General features: G+C 47.8%; 1 protein-coding gene across 1 annotated transcript in view; it reads left to right on the top strand.

Moving 5' to 3' along the window:
* Positions 1-16,433, top strand: part of LOC131215299 (protein O-mannosyl-transferase TMTC1-like) — a 62,340-nt gene that overhangs the window by 19,244 nt on the left and 26,663 nt on the right. Inside the window, exons 3-6 of the mRNA XM_058209688.1 lie at positions 2,630-2,807; positions 7,709-7,782; positions 14,010-14,330; positions 14,398-14,587. Coding sequence (XP_058065671.1) covers positions 2,630-2,807; positions 7,709-7,782; positions 14,010-14,330; positions 14,398-14,587 — 763 coding nt within the window. The remainder of the gene's footprint in view (positions 1-2,629; positions 2,808-7,708; positions 7,783-14,009; positions 14,331-14,397; positions 14,588-16,433) is intronic.

Genomic DNA, 16,433 nt, shown 5'->3' with positions numbered 1-16,433 from the left:
CCCAGCGCAGCCCCCTACCCTCCCAGGTTTAATGTTGCAGCTTTACGAGGCCACCGCACAAAACCGCCGGAGGCAAAACCGAATGCCGGAGCCGGGGCGGTTTGCAGCAAACGATTTCGCAGAGCGTTTCCTTCGGCGCAGCATTAGCGACAAGTAACAAGATGGCTCTGTACCACCCAACTGGCCAGTGGGGCGTGCTAATGCGTGCTGTTGCACGGCGCTGCAGTTGTAGAAGCGTGGCCACAGATTTGGTTGTGACAGTGGCATATTTTTCGCTCGCCTCCGGAACGCTTTTGGCACGGCCTCGGCAGCGTCACGGTGTGCGTTTGTGTGGTTTCGGGGAGGTTCAATTTATGACATACCGGGGGCTAAAGCAGGGCACAGTTGTGAGGTGTTGCGTTACTCACAATTGGGGGAACGTAGGGTTCGAACCGCAGTTCCCGATTTGTGGGCCAGCGGAAGCCACACATCTAACGTTCGGCGTGGCAGTAACATTGTTACTCACTAATCTGCCAGTGGCCAGGTGATACTTTGTTAAAGAACATTAACCATCGATTGATGATGTACAGTCCTTTTTTTATCTGGGTTTTGAAATCATGTTGTTAGCCCTAAACAGTAGTCAACAGTTGTGTATAAGGCAGTGATGTAATGAATTGAAGTATCGCCACGCAAATCGTACTGATGCTAGATTAAACCTAATTTTGTCGAACACTCCTTTTAACCAAAATCATAATGGATGGATGATGGATTCCGTTACCGTTTAATTAAATTTTCAGCTCGAACGTTGTATTGCGCATTTCAAATTAAACTGTAATGACAGGTAATAGATTGACAGTTTTGGTTGATGCTTCAATATCCACGAGTATTATTAATATTAACTAGCTGCCCCGACAGACTTCGTCCTGTCTCCTTGTTTCCGTCTTTGAAATTCCCTTTTGGGTTTTGGGGCAGGTGTAATACTTTCGCATTTTTGAGTATAGCAGTGTTCGGGCGAAATCATCACTCTGACATGGATGACAAAAACTGGTCGCATCCTGTTCTGTGAAATATACTCTTTGGCCATTCTCTAAGTGTACGGCCAAGTGAATCACAGTGGGGAAAGGGGAAAGAAAAAATGCGCTAAATTGCTTTCTCTCTCTTTCTTTCTCGCTCTCTTTCTCTCTCTCTCTCTCTCTCTCTCTCTTGCTCTCTTTCTCTCCCTTTCTTTCTCTTTTTCTTTCTATTTCTCGCTCTCTATTTCTTTCTCTCCCTCTCTCTTTCTCTCTTTATCTTTCTCACTCTCTTTCTCTCTTTCTCTCTCTCACACTCTCTTTCTCACACCCTCTCTCTCTATCTTCCTCTTTGTTTTCTTTCTTTTTCTTTCTTTTTCTTTCTCTCCCTCTCTTTTTCTCTCTCTCTCTTTCTCTCTCTCTCTTTCTCTCTCTCTCTCTCTTTCTCTCTCTCTTGCTCTTTCTCTCACACCCTCTCTCTCTCTTTCTCCCTCTCTCGCTCACTCTCTCTCTCTCACACCCTCTCTCTCTTACACTCTCTCTCTCACACCCTTTATCTCTTCCTCTCTCTCTCTCCAATCGATTTAGAGACCACAGAAACCTAACAAACGATACCCATATTGCCCTAGGACGTATTTTAAGGATTAGAGTCCACCCCACCCCCTTCCCCTCGTCCTAGAAGGACCAAATTTGGTCACATAATTTCTCAAGTGACTATAAACAATTGTGCAAGATTTGACTCGATTCGATTCATAACTTGTGGAGTAATTAATGTTTTAACGGTTCGTTTGTATGGGAGGGGTAAGAAGGAGGGGGCGGAGGGGTTTCTAACCATGACGTTGCTCATCCTTGGCCCCTAAAACCCCTGTGTAGCAAATTTCGAGTCAATCGGTCCAGTAGTTTCGGAGTCTATAAACCGCACACAAAACGGAGCGTCATTTTTATAATATAGATTAATATTTCATAACTATTTCTCTGTTGAGCCGCTGACATTGTATGATTGCCGAACTCCTAACCGGCTCTGCTATGATTCTATGCACACCAGCCTGTGGCCAAGAAGCAGTTAATTTCAATTCCCTTGTTATCGTAGTAGAGAATATTCGAGGTGATCACCCGAATTTTCCATGAAGGCGATTGTTTTATAATAAAAGTAAACGGTAGAAGATCATCAAAAATTTGAAAAAACGTACCAGCCTTCCTACAGCGACTGTGACTGTGAATAAACCTCAAACCAAACGATATCTGGACTCATAAATCACTGCTGAAGGTCACATGAGTGTTAACGTGGAAGTATTCAAGGGTCAACAGAAGTGTGTTTTTCGCCAGCATTTTGTTTATGTGCTCCGAATCGGTTAACCTCGAAGGCCATCGCGCTTCCGATTTGCAGCCCGTTTTCGCTTACTCGTTGCCACTGCTCAAACGATATATTTCAATTATTATCACAATGAAAAATAATCGTCCACCGAGAGGTGGAACCATTTGCATGAGCAGAGAGAGAGAGAAAGAAAATGCTCGTCGCGGCCATTATGAAGTTGCGCTTTGCTTGCTCGCTTGCGGTTGTTGCGGGTTGCACTTGTTAATCTCCTCCGAAACGCTTTTAGTATTTTTTTGTTTAATTCTTCTTCCTTTCTCGTCCACAGATTAAACTACCTTACCTTCGGGCTGCGCTCGATATGGTTTCATGCGACGAACGTGGCCCTTCATGCGGCCGCCACCGTGCTCTTCACCCGCGTCTGCCTGACGATCGCCGGCTTGCGGAGGAATTTCGCCATCCTGGCCGGAATCCTGTTCGCCGTCCATCCGATACACACCGAGGCGGTAAGTAGCCCGTTCTGGTCGGGCCCCCTCTGATATCCGGGCAAGAGTGCAAACCGCAAGAAGCGAGCTGCGCTATGCTAGGCCGGAAGTGCAAAAGCGGAACGAAACATCCGGCATAGAACACCCGGCCACAGCACCACACTCCGGTGCTATTCGAACCGACCGGGCGGCCCACGTTGGCCAAGGTGCATGTTATTTTAAAGCAAACGAACTCGTTCGGCTTGGAGCGCCATCGTCATCGCCTCGGACGAGCAAGAAGGCGTACTACATGAAGAGGAACACGTTCCGGGGTCGGCCGCAGCCTAAGCTTTGGCCGAAGAAGAAGAGGGACCTACGATACAATAAGCTACACCATCCGGTTCCGGTTGGGAAACACAGCTGAAATAACATTCCCCAGGCTGGCTGGCTTGCTGCAAGTCCCGACGGTGACGCTTACGAGCATGCAAAACATGGAAACTAGCATTTCATTTTGACCGGGAAACGGAAAGAAAAATTCGAACCGTAAGAAGCAGTGAGGGACAAAGAAAGCTGGACGAATAGCAAAATTTGAATGGGGAGCACACGGAGCGGTTCCCTGAAAGGTGAAAGGTACTGCATAAACACCACGAGGGTGACATAATGTGTTGATACTTTTTCTATGGAAACACTCCTTCACCTTCAAATAATCAAGGCGAAGGTTTTGATGATAATACTTGATACGTGATAATATTTTATGATGATTATTGGCCAGGTGTGTCACTCTGTTGGACTTGTTTGGCTAAAATTGTCTTCTTTCAATAACAGATAATCGGTCCATCGAAATGTATCGGTTGAGAGGGGCGCTGACCTCACACTGATAGGTCAGCTGATAGCGGACGAGAAAACTGGTTCTGACATTACTTCAAAACCATCACAAGATGACTAATCAATAGTGTTTCTGGATTCATTAACTTTGCTTTTATTTCTGGCTCGGACCAACTATGGTGAACTCTGCTTAGAAACCACTACCGGAAGTAAATCATTTTATCGGATTATAGTTTGTTTTCTGGAGTGAAAATCATTGTTTTGCACGAATTAAATCACAAGATGATGGTCGTATGTACTTTAACTGGATCTCTGGCGACTTTTACCATGCAAACTACATCTGGTTAATTTCACCAAGTTAAGGCATTCTACGAGGCAAGTGATTGAGACGATAGTTAGACGTTAGACTTATAAATAGAATTTTCGAACAAATATGATCGAAAAATGGCACCACAGTTGACTCTTGACTGCTGATTGACAAATCTGTTAAGCAATTTTAAGGGAATCATCGCGAGACAGTTCTACCGGAGTAGATAAGCAAGAATAGGAAAATACTTGAGGAAACACCCAAAGAGAAGAGCAGACCGAAAACAGGAAAACCGAAAGTGAGGGCGAACGTTGGAAAGAGGGGACCGCAAGCATAAACCATAGCATAACATGCAAAGCATGCATGCAAAAATGTTGTCCGAAGAACAGAAGCAACAGAAAAAAGGACAAGGAACTGCACCATCAGCAAACGGTATGTTGCTGGTTGTCTCTCTCGTGGGAAATTGTGGTACATTCCCGGTCCCGGCCCCCGAACCGGTTGTTTCGTTTGCCGTGTGGTCCCCCGAGTTATGCTCTGGCCAGCACACTCGGTGCATATTGTGTATGTGGACAAATGAAAAATTGTCGCTCGCAGCTGTCCGGTGGTGCTGTCCGACATGCTGTCGGAGCTTGGGTGCCTGGAATGCTGGATGCCCGGGATCGCTGCTGGAACAGTGTTTCGTCTTGCGTCCAACCATCCACCACCGTACACCGTATGCTTCAACCCAAATACCGTGTTTGTGAGAAGCTTTCGACAGGCACACTCCGCCGGGCACGGTGACATTTCGGCCACAGGTTTTTGGCCGCTTTATTGGCAAAGGACCGGGCCCGGAATGGATTCAATATTGTCACTCGGACCCTCGCGAAGCTTGCGCTGGAACCACTGGGCTGAGGCGACGGTCAGGCTTTTCGCTAATCAACGGTGGCGGCTTTGTACGGGACCGTGCGGCCAAAGTTGTATGTTTTATGAGCCATGAGCGGGATCCCCGTAGTTTGTTAACACCGTGGCTGTCACCGAGAAATAGAGAGGTGTGTTGGTTAGCGGCGTTGCCTGTTTTTGCTGTTCCCTTAGTCCTTTTCGACCATTTCAGATTTTTTGTGTGGCCCGGACTGCCTTTCGATGGCGGACGTATAATATCTGCCGTCGGGAAATTACTTCATAAATGATGGATAGAGTGTCAATTTTTTATTGTGCCAAAATGGATTGCTTCTACCCGGTGGAAGTGGGTACGGTGCTCAGAAGCGGGGAATTAGGGATTTTCTTTTCGCTTTAGCAAATATTTGATGGCTTTGCTCGCGAAAGCGGCAAACGCAAATGGAGCCAGTTTACTGGTTGCAGTGTTTCTGTTTTGAGAAGAATGTTTTTATATAATGATTTTTTCTTTTAATATATTATTTTCTGTTTTAAACACAGTTTATCCGTTATTTTTTTCTATTTTTCTTATATTTTATTGCATCATTTTGTACATTTTATTGTTGTTTAAAACTAACTTGTGGAATTCTTGCAAAAATACGAAACGAAAGAGGAAAACCAAACCACGAAAAAACCAATTTCTTAATCAATTCAGGTCAACGATTTAAAATTAAGTATTCAACAAAGGAGTAAGGACACTGGCCATGTAACGCGGCTGTCGTCCCACCAAAGCGATTTAGCCACAAAAGTGCCCCAAACGCCTTCCGTTCGAATTGGAACTGCATCCATGTGCAAAGTAAAACTTCTCCACGGACTGGAGCGGAGCATAAACCAGGAACGGGGCGTGCATATCGATAGCTCGTCGACCGGTGGCACCGGTGCGACGACGCTTTGATTGGGAAACTTTTCAAATGTACACCTCCAAATCCCGTGGCTGCTGCTGTTTCGCCGTGGCGAGCGAATTAATAAAACATTCGCCCGAAGGCGCTGCAATAGCTCGTGGCGCATCGGCACAGCGGAGAACGGGTAGTGAGGTTCCGGTGGGACCGGAATCGCCGCCAGTCTGCGATGGCAGCGGGGCCAATCAATAATCAAAACTTTTTCCGATCCCTTTGATCCGCCCGATTTTCCTGATTGCCCGAACGACCTGCTGGCGGCGAGCGGTCCCGGCTGATTGAGATCGATTTCCGTACGGCCCCGTAGGTGACACCGGTCCTGGGCCCCGTCTTCGGCAAAGTAAATCAAGCGCACTTGCTGTGGGGCTTTGAGAGGCGTGATCGAAAGCTTAAAACTATCGCCAGCTCCACCAGCGGTGAGATCCTGTGACACTTGCTACTGCTGCTGCTGCTGCTGATGCTGTGGTGTCTCAGTCCTGTCACTTGAACCCAGCTCGGGCGTGCCGTCTGACGAGGAGGTCAGGTGGTATCGATTATCTTCCAGTTTGTTGGCGCTGCCTTCCTTGAAGCCACTTCCACTAGTGGCACTTCCGGTTCAGGTTTTCCTCGGCACGGGAAGCGAAAGGGCGGGCGACCCGTTTCTGGTTGATGGGCAACAAACAGACCATGACCCGAGGGCTGCCGGGCTGTGGTGTCCTTCCTCGGTGGCCCTCGGATGGTTCCATGGCCTGGAACCGCAGACTCGATCGATCGCTTAAATTGACAAGTTAAACACCGACGGCACGTCCTTACGGCCCGGGGCCACCCATCGGCCTCTGCTGGGCCGTGAGTATCCTTGCGTGTCTTCGGTTGACACTTTCTTCTGATCCGGAAGCCAACGGGAGTGACACCTCGGGAGCGACCGGAAACGGAACTGGATCTCTTCGGTAAGAAAACAAAATGGCGTTTTGAACGACGAGGTTCCCGGGTCTTTTTTCGGAACGACGTGCGCCCGCTTTATGTGGCCCGCTGTCGGGCAACATAAACCCACCAGCATGCTGCCGCTTTGCAGCGTGATTATGCTATGAATGCATGCTGCTGTTATGTTGACTGGCCCCGGAAGCAATTTGTGGCCTTTTTCATTAACAAAATCTGAAAATCTGAGAAGAATTCAGTGGCGATGGCAGTGTTGGCGAGTACAGCATCTTTCTGGTGTGATCCATATCGGCCACAGCCGGAAATCAACCAGTTTAATCGGTTGTTGCTAGCTAGGAATGCCGTATCGATCGATTTTCTGTTGGTCTACTACGAGGACCGAAAATGTTCAAGGACTTTGATCTTAAACAAACGAAAAGTGGGGTCGCCTAAGATCCGTCTTTCACCTTCCGCCCATATTTGACCGCAAATAGTGACCCCTTCAAGTATGTTTGACTTTTCGGTCGTTCAACCCGCAATTTTGTGGTTAGCAATTATGACTTCCGGGCGGTGTGACCGGCAACCTCGCACTGCTTCATGGATGGCAAATACTGATTGATTTCCGACACGCGTGAGCTAATCGAATCAAATGAAGCACTGTCACGGAAGAATTAATTTTCGTGGTCACACCTCCAAAGGCTACGCTTCGGACCCTTACAGAACATTAAAAATGTATGTAACGTCGGCGGACATTCGGTGCAGTCTGTTTCTGGCTTTCCGCGGCCCAATGGCAAATCATCCGCCCGAGAGGCCCCTTTTACGTCGGACTGTTTCGAACGTTGCTCCGTTTTGATGGGCCCCGAACTCTCCCTCTCTCTCCCAAGTGGAGATGGGAAAATGGTTGCAAAACCAATTTCTTTTTATCGCCCTTTCGGCCAGCCATCGCCAGTGGCACTTCAGTTCTAATCATGGGCCATGGTGGGCAAATCTCAAATTTTATGCCCCCAACGAAACAAACGCGCCACAATCTCTGCGTGCCGGCCAGCGCCTTCTTACAAACGCCTTCAACGCCTTCATTTGGTTCTCTTTTTTTTACTGTCCCTTTCCAGGTGACGGGCATCGTGGGACGTGCCGACGTGTTGGCGTGTATCTTCTTCCTCATCTCGCTGCTGGTCTATCACGGGTAAGTAGACGACACACTCGGCGACACTTTCTGCTCGGGGATCGCTGTGGCCTTTGCCAACTTTCTGCGGCGTTATGAATTGCAAACGCACCGCACCGCCGAGAAGCGGCCAGCATAAGCAACGAGGACGAGAAATCATAAACGTTCAATTTACGAAATGAATCCCAACGGCACGCACACTTTCGTCGTGCGACCGCAATTTGTGCGGCCATCGTCCTGGGGAATAAGGGCCCGGCGACTGGGAACGCCACTGGGCCACTGGGAAGTTTTTGCATGAATTTACAAGAAGCCGGAACTAGCATCCCACAGCGTCCGGCGCAGTCCGTCCGGAGCAGCATGCTAGGCTCGGTGCTCGGCTGTGTCCGGAGCATGCCCAAACTGGGCCAGTTCTGCCACGCCGGGCTAGATTTGTGCAGATTAATGAATGAGATGGCGTGCTGAGCCTCCGGCGAACGGGTTAAAAGTTTCCCAGGCACAAGTGGGCAGTCCGGCCTGGGGAGGCGCAAAAACTTAAGCAACTGGAAAACTTGCCGGATGCCGGACATTTATTTATGCAACCCGCAAGTCGGTCGCACGGCCAGAGATAGAAGGAGGGTAACATAATAATGGATCCTTTTGCTCAAGTGAAGCACTTGAGCGGCAATAAGCGGTGGGGATTATCAACGACGAAGCTTACATGTTGCCGGCGCGTTGGGTTCCGGATCTCTGAGCCCGCCAAGCTCCCGACAACCGGTTCGGCTGCAGTGCGAAGAAGCGACTTCGCTGGAGTTCGAGTTGCGGTCAAGAAGCTCATCCACAGTTAACTAAATTATTGCAATTGTTTCGAGTCCGCATTGTTGATGAGTTTAGTAAGATGGAGTTGTGCTGAACCTTCCACCAGGCAGCAGGACTCGGGACCCGCACTGGAAAACTTGGACTCAATCTATTGTTCGGTCTAGAGACCAGAGATTGCTTTTGTTTCATTTTCCCAGCAAAATTGCAAAGCCCATTTGTGACTGGCGTTTGTGTAACATTATCGGTGAACGTATTCTAAAAAGAAATGAACAGTTGTGTGAAAATCGTGTTCAGCTTCAATGCATAATCTGAAGGTCTATGAATTTTATGATGCCAAAAATGTTGCCTTCATTTCGAGTCATTCCTATAAAAAGTCCATTTTCCACATCAACGTTTTAATTTCGACTCTAAATGGAAGGAGTTGAGTTTGTTGAAGTAGTAGCAAAATAGTCTGACTTTCCTTTCGTTTCTGAAACAAACTTTAAATAGTAAACACTACAACTTAGTTAGTGATTTGTTGGCGATTACTATCTCGCTCCGATGTGCTCCGGCTCATACGATTCTGGCAAAAATCCAATTTTGGACAGCGCTCAAGAACTAACAATCAGTAAGCTTTTATATTCCCACAAGAAATGCTTCATTTGGATTCATACACTTCAACTACCAGCCATTTGGACTGTCCAAACGCAGCCATAATCGTCCGGCGATCTTCCTGTTAATCGCTTTAGAGTTCACTTGAGTTTTCTTTCGTTTACCGATTAGTCCGTAGATCCGTTGGTTCCTTTGAAAGGGAACTTCCTCTCCCCCTTCACCTCCACTACGACCTCGTGAGCGATGAAATCGGACGGCCAAGAAAAGCGATGAATATTTTATGAATTTCAAAATGACCACTCTGACCCACTTCATACACACCAACCGACCGCCCTCGAGTTGGAAACCAAATGGCAAAGAAAAAATGAGGGAATAAAAAATAAATCACAGCCTAGTGCCAGCAATTGAAAGCAATTAGTTCTGATGATGTCCTAGGGCCCCCGGGGACCCGGCTCTTAACTCCAAAATTCTTGCCACCAGGCGCCTCCATCGTTGATTCGGCATTTTTACCCCATACTGCTGTGCCCGGGAAGGGTACAAGGAAAAAAAGAATACGGTACATCATTTCCTTTCGGAAGTTTTCTCGGCTCGGCCGTCGCAGTCGGAGTCCGGCTAAAGGCGGTCCCCCCCACAAATGGGGCCCCGTTCAATTCATACGCATTTAGCATAATTGCTCCATTTGTTTGAACGGCTTCGCCGGGGCGACCCAAGCGTGTAGAACCAACGCCAGGACGTATTATTAAAGGTACCGGTATGGTGCCGGTTCTCGGGTTCGTTGGAACCGGCGAAGTGGCATAAAAAACATTATTCAGCAAAGTTAACCCCACCGCCGACAAGCGCCTTTGATCTTGGATTCGGCTTTCGGCCACCGCTGGCGCTGGCGACTGCTGCTAGTGGGTTGCTAGCCTACAGTTAGCCATCAACTTTAATTACCTCTCGCCAATCAACTCAACCGATGCTCCGGAAAGGCCCTAAAGTTGGCCTCTCGCTTTCCTTTCCCGATTTCCGATACGTTGCAAACGTTGCGTCGAGCGACAGAGAGAGAGCTGAACGACTAAGCATAAAAATTAGCCCTACCGGGAGGGTCATCATAATTCTAGCAATTAGTGTTGCCGGACCGTGGACGGTGGCCACCGATGGCCCCGTTCCGATTTCCGAAAGGGTTGGCCATTTTTCGGGTTCGGGCAATACTTTCTACCCATTTCTTCGAACTCGCTGATGAATTATTCACCGAGCGGCAGACGTTGTTTTGCTTTAAAAGACGGTCGCATTAAGGTTGTTTTATGTTACTGCGAACGGCATTTTCCGGTAAGCCCTTTCCGGCGAGTCGTGCCCCGTAAACGGTTGGCAGGTGTTGGCAGGGCTCCGGGCTGCGGGCTGCTTAATCCTTAATGGGGCCGTAGTGTTGTTTTGCCCCTTCAGCTCCCTGGAGCCACTGTGTCTGGGTCTATAGTAGCGTTTTCTAATTAAAAGGAGCAACGATGACTTTCTCGCCGTAGGATTGGATGGGAGGCATGTAAGACCAACGCAAAGACCTCTCAACATCCAAGACCAGGACCGCAACACGCGGGGGTCAACAGGCGCTTCTGGTGTCAGGAAAAACAATTGCCCCAGCACCAGCTGCTCCTTCAATGGGCCCTCCGTGGCGGTGGCTCATCAACCATTTGGCTGTGCCTGTGCCCCGGGAAAAGATAAAGAAGAGCCACCCACAAGACCCCCCCCCCCCCCCCCCCGCTCGTCATTGGGGGAGGTTTCTGGGGCATTGTTTTGAAAGAAAACGGAACGGCAGCGCATACCGAAAGGGGCGCAAAAAGGAAAAAAAACAACAACACTTCAACTATTTCTTGCTCCGGCAGCGCTGGCAGCTCCCAGTGCCGGGCCACGATACACTGTCGGTCTGCGAGAAGTTACGGAAAGTTTTGCGCTACTTTCTGTTGAGCACTTCGTCGGCCCCAATAATGCATTTCGAGCATTTCTGATGACGGAGCTGAGGAGCTGTGACCCGCCCGGCCGTCGCAAAGTTGCATCCGGGGGCTGCCGCACTCCTTAGGATGAGTGCTACTTACCGCAATGACAATGCACACAACTTCGTCGGTTTTTGGTTTCGAAGTAAATGAAACGAAGATTGTCTGCGCCGGTTCGCCTGCTGGTCCCTTCGGAACGGAACACATTTTCTCAGTCCACCCCCCCGAAGACAAAGGACACCAAACGGTGCGGTGCCCGCGGGGACACGGGCGGGTGACAGACGAAAGCCGCTTTTTCACGGATTACAACGTAGTTTTCGTTCTGCCGGCCCGGTGCCGGTCGGGTCCGCTGGAAAAGTCGCTCGGTCGTTAGTTTAATTTTTGTTGTGGGATTTCCAGTAGTTCAGGATGTCTGCCCCGGTGCGGGGGGTAATGAACAAACATTCGGTGCTCGTGTTCGATGGCGATGGTGGCAAAAGAAGGGTTTCTTTTTCGAGCAGCACCATCATCATGCTAATTATTATCGGCGTCATCATCGTCGGGCGCAACATCACCATTTCGTTTCGGTTTCCAAAATCAAAAACTTAATACAATGGCAATCAGACTCGCTCAGCGCTTGACGTGGTAGCCCGGGTTCTGTTACGGGTTCCGGAAAGTTTACGAACGTTAAGCCATTACACAAAGGGTGCAGAGTAGCGCACGTTCGAGCAGAAAGTCATCAAAAACTCTGCCAAACTCCGGGAACTCGGGAGTCTAGTCTGCCTTGTTGGCCCGTGGCTACGAATCGCGGCTATGGAGAGAGCGAATGCTTTTCTGTGATGGGATTACACCAAGAATAACTGCTTACATTGAGCCATTTGAATTGTTTAATTAACGCTTGGAGTCACTAGAAAGGAACGCAACGCATTTTACGAATGGTGAAGTGTTCAACAAAGCGGCTTGAAAGAAGCTTAATTTTGGTTTCAAGCAAAGGGTCAATTAGCTTAATTTTGTGTGGTCAATTTGCCACTGACTACTGAATCACAATCATACGTTTTTCTTGCATTTCATTTTGCTTGTTTTTTCATTTCAATAGTTGGTTTTTTGAGCTTTATCAGTTTAATTTTCCGTTTTGCTTTTATTCTCTGCGGGAAACAGAGCACTTTTGTAGTTTGCTATCGATCTCTCCATTGTTGATAGGGCCATTTTTTAAGTCCAATCAGTTGTGTTTTCTTCAGTCGGATTCTTTCTGGTACAATCCCGCTATACTGTCCTTTGCTACTGGTTTTTGCGCGTTTTTAGTTATTAGGTGTATGCGTTGAAATTTATCGTTTACATATAGGGGGCGCTACTGTTGGATAGAAGGCACAAATGTCATCAAATAACTGTCAAATGTCAAGCTTAGGCATCTGTCAACTAATCTGCATCATCACATTTGTCAATTTTTCCATTGTGAGATTGTTATTAACACGAAACCATGTGCGAATTCGAGCCAACAAAGCGTCATTTGCGGGAAGTGTTGTTGTATCACTTCCATCTGAAGAAAACTGCAGCCGAAGCATGCCGGTTGCTTCAGGAGGCTTATGGCGATGCTGTTATATGCGAAGCCACTTGTCGTAATTGGTTTCGGCGCTTCAAAAGTGGTGATTTTTGCACTGAGGACAAGGAGCACCCGGGACCAGCGAAGACGTTCGCAGATGAAGAGTTGGAAGCATTGCTGGAAGATGACTCGTGCCAAACACAACAACAGCTTGCAGATGCATGTGGAGTGGACCAAACAACAATTTCCAGACGTTTGAAAGCGTTGGGAATGGTCCAAAAGCTGGGAAACTGACTGCCTTACGAGTTGAAGCCAAGGGATGTGGAACGCCGTTTGTGCATGAGTGAACAACTGCTCCAACGACACACCCGCAAAGGTTTTTTGCATCGAGTAGTTACTGGCGATGAAAAGTGGGTTCATTATGATAATCCCAAGCGCAAAAAATCGTATGGATACCCGGGTCATGCGACAACATCGACGGCCAAGCGGAACTTCCATGGATCCAAGCTTCTGCTCTGCATTTGGTGGGACCAGCGTGGCGTAATTTATTATGAGCTGCTGAAGCCAAATGAAACAATTACCGGAGACCGCTACCGACTCCAACTAATGCGTTTGAACCGAGCATTGAAGGAGAAACGGCCAGAATATGGCCAAAGGCATAACACGATCATTCTGCAGCACGACAATGCTCGGCCGCATGTCGCGCAACCAGTAAAGACATACCTTGAAACGCTGAAATGGGAGGTCTTACCCCACCCGCCGTATTCCCCGGATCTGGCTCCTTCGGATTACCATCTTTTCAGGTCAATGGCACATGCATTAGCTGAGGAACGCTTCACTTCGTATGAAGATTGTAAAAATTGGATTGATCAGTGGATCGCCTTAAAAGATAAGGCATTCTTCCGCGATGGAATCCGACAATTGCCAGAAAGATGGCAAAAAGTAGTGGCTAGCGACGGACACTACTTCGATTGACTAGTTTGTTAAGAGTTTTGAACAATAAACGATTCAATTTGGTAAAAAAACGATGAATTTCTACGCATACTCCTAATATTACTTTTGTTTCATTGGTGGATAATTTTAAAAGTTTTGTTTTTTTCAATGCTTTGGCTACTTTACATCATTTGCCACTTTGTATCACTTCACTTTGTGTGTTGCTGAATTTGCATATTAGTTAATCGCATTGTATATTTCTAATGAATTGGTTTGTTGTGGGAGAAGCAATAACCCTGAGCTTACTTAACAAAACGATTTGCTTCTCCACTCCATTTACTTCTTCCATTCTTGGCCTGTCAACTAAATGATGATTGCATTCCCTTGGCGAAGTCTCGAAGATTTCTTTCTGCCCAACTAATGGCCGCCAATCTTCCAATCCACAGCCGCTGCCACGAGCCGGACATGAACTCGCTCTGGCTCAGCATCGTGCTGGGCGGGTTGAGCATGCTGGCCAAGGAGACGGGCATCACTGTGTTCGTGCTGAACGTCGCGTACGACGCGTACCGGAACTGGCCGGCCCTGAAGCGGACCGTGCGCGATATGCGCTGGAGCGAGGAGACGCACCAGTTCGGACGGCGCGTCTCGCGCGTCCTGCTCTCGATGGGGGTCCTGCTGGCCGTCCGATTGGCGCTGCTGCAAGGATCGCTGCCCCGCTTCTCGCAGCAAGACAACCCGACCGCCTTCCACCCGAATCTCTACGTTCGGTAAGTAGCCGCCAACAGGGAGCCCTCGATCCTCGATCACTCACCTCCATTCCGTTCCGTTCCGCAGGCTGCTCACCTTCTGCTATCTGGCCGCCTTCAACTGGTGGCTGCTGCTGTGCCCGTCCACGCTCAGCCACGACTGGCAGATGGGCTCGATACCGCTCGTCACGACGCTGAGCGATCCGCGCAACCTGCTCACCTTCATCGCGTTCGGCGCCGCCCTGCTCTTCACGTACCGCGGTCTCACCGATAGCGAGGTAATTCCAACCGGAACGTTGTACCGATTGTTTGGCTTTATTTTAATGGGTTGACGAGAGGTAGTTTGAATTAGGTAAAGTTTTCACAATCCACGATCTCGCCCGTTTGACGCATTTTCGAGGACCACAAATTTGCATTCCTTTTTTGTGTGTCTATCAGCTCGCTCGAGTGCGCCGCTCGACTGATGATTTATGTTGAAAATCCTCTCTTCGATGCCGTCGGATATTGAAATGCACGCGTTTTTGCGCACGAGTTCCCCGGTCCACGGTGTTCTATTTCGGTTTTTGTGAGCCCTTCGATCCGTTCAGTGCAGTGCAGTTCAACAGTGCAGTGCGATTGCATCGCAAACCGATTGCAATCAACTGTGCAAATATTGTATCATCTGCCACCGGAATGGGCACCGAAGCTTCTGTGGATCTAAGGAACGAGCAAAAAGCCGGGCCTTGCGGCTGGAAAAACCCCATGATTGGAGTGAAACAAAAAGGAGCAAACGAAAAAATACCAGATTGACAACGGAAAAGGGACCAACCGGAATGCAGCGGCGGGCGCTCTGACGATGTTGATTGATGTAATGCATCGATTATTTATTGAGCAGCCGGCAAGCTGCTTATTGACGTTAATTGTCCACGCCGGACGTTCTTGTCTCCGAGAATTGCGCCTGTTTCCTCCCTTTTGGATCATCCTTTTTTGCAGTACTGCCCGGTTGGGCGTATCCATTTTCCGAATCACCGTCGATCCGATGTTGCGTGGCAATTGTATAGTACGTATTGTAGTATTTTTTGCAGCTGGCCCGGGACACGCCCGTCTGTTTTCCGTGTGCAGAAAAAGGGTTCCATTGAACAGCGGTCCGTTCGGTCCTCCTTTATTGGGCTTAATTCAGTGCCGGACTGCGATGAAGATTAATCTGAAGCCGATCGATGGACGCGGTGGCGATTGAACATATTGCGGCGTATGTGGAGCTTAAAAATGCAAAACTCGCCGTTTGCGCACCCTTTCTCTACTCCGCGTGAAACGCTTTCGATCGATCGATCTATATCATTTTTTGATCCGAAACGTGCTGCAAATGATAAAGCACGAAATAGCCAAATCAAATATATTTGGCTTTGTTGAAATCCGATAGGTTGTTGGTTCGCTCTGAAAATGATTGATCTGGGCTTTCGGATTAACGTGTGCAATTTGAATTTCTTCCAAATTTCGAATTGCTGCTCGTAAAAGAACTAAAAGCATAATATGCCTCTTTTGAAAACAGGGATTCAATTCAAAAGTCCTCTGTTTGGTGCTATTTGGTAATGTTTTTTATATGCTTTATATTTGAGGAGTTTTCGAGGGTATCTACATGGTATGAATTGGATCAAAATAGCACCACTTCGTTCGTTAACTCTTATGTTTAATGTTTTTGGAAGACTTAATTTTATAATGTTTCTCAGATGTTGACATATCGTAAGATGTGACTATCATCGTCGTTTTTCACGTGGCGTTTTTCGCAATTTTTCATTCAACTTCTTTTTGCATTCTGTAAGCGGTTCAATTGGTTACGATAAGATCCCGACTGTTTTGGGCTGATGTCGTCAGCATTAGCGACTAGCTGTCCATCACCAGTCAGTAACTACTTCAGATAGGGGTTGATTTGGTAGAGTTTTTTATACCGATTCGTCTATAGCAACGATTTGGCTCTCCTTGGCTACCAGAACAATCTTTTCATGATACGAGGGTCACTATTTATATTTCGGGAATAGGAACAAAAACAAATAGTGAAGCTGCGAATATATTTTTATTGTTTTTCAAAGTACTCGCCACGATGATCGATACACTTTTGCATGCGCTTAAACCAATTTTCAAAGCATT

The sequence above is a fragment of the Anopheles bellator genome, chromosome 1, assembly GCF_943735745.2.
Source record: "Anopheles bellator chromosome 1, idAnoBellAS_SP24_06.2, whole genome shotgun sequence".
Classification (NCBI taxonomy): Eukaryota; Metazoa; Arthropoda; class Insecta; order Diptera; family Culicidae; genus Anopheles; species Anopheles bellator.
The sequence above is the reverse complement of the archived record's forward strand: the minus strand, read 5'-3'. Positions and strand labels throughout refer to the sequence as shown.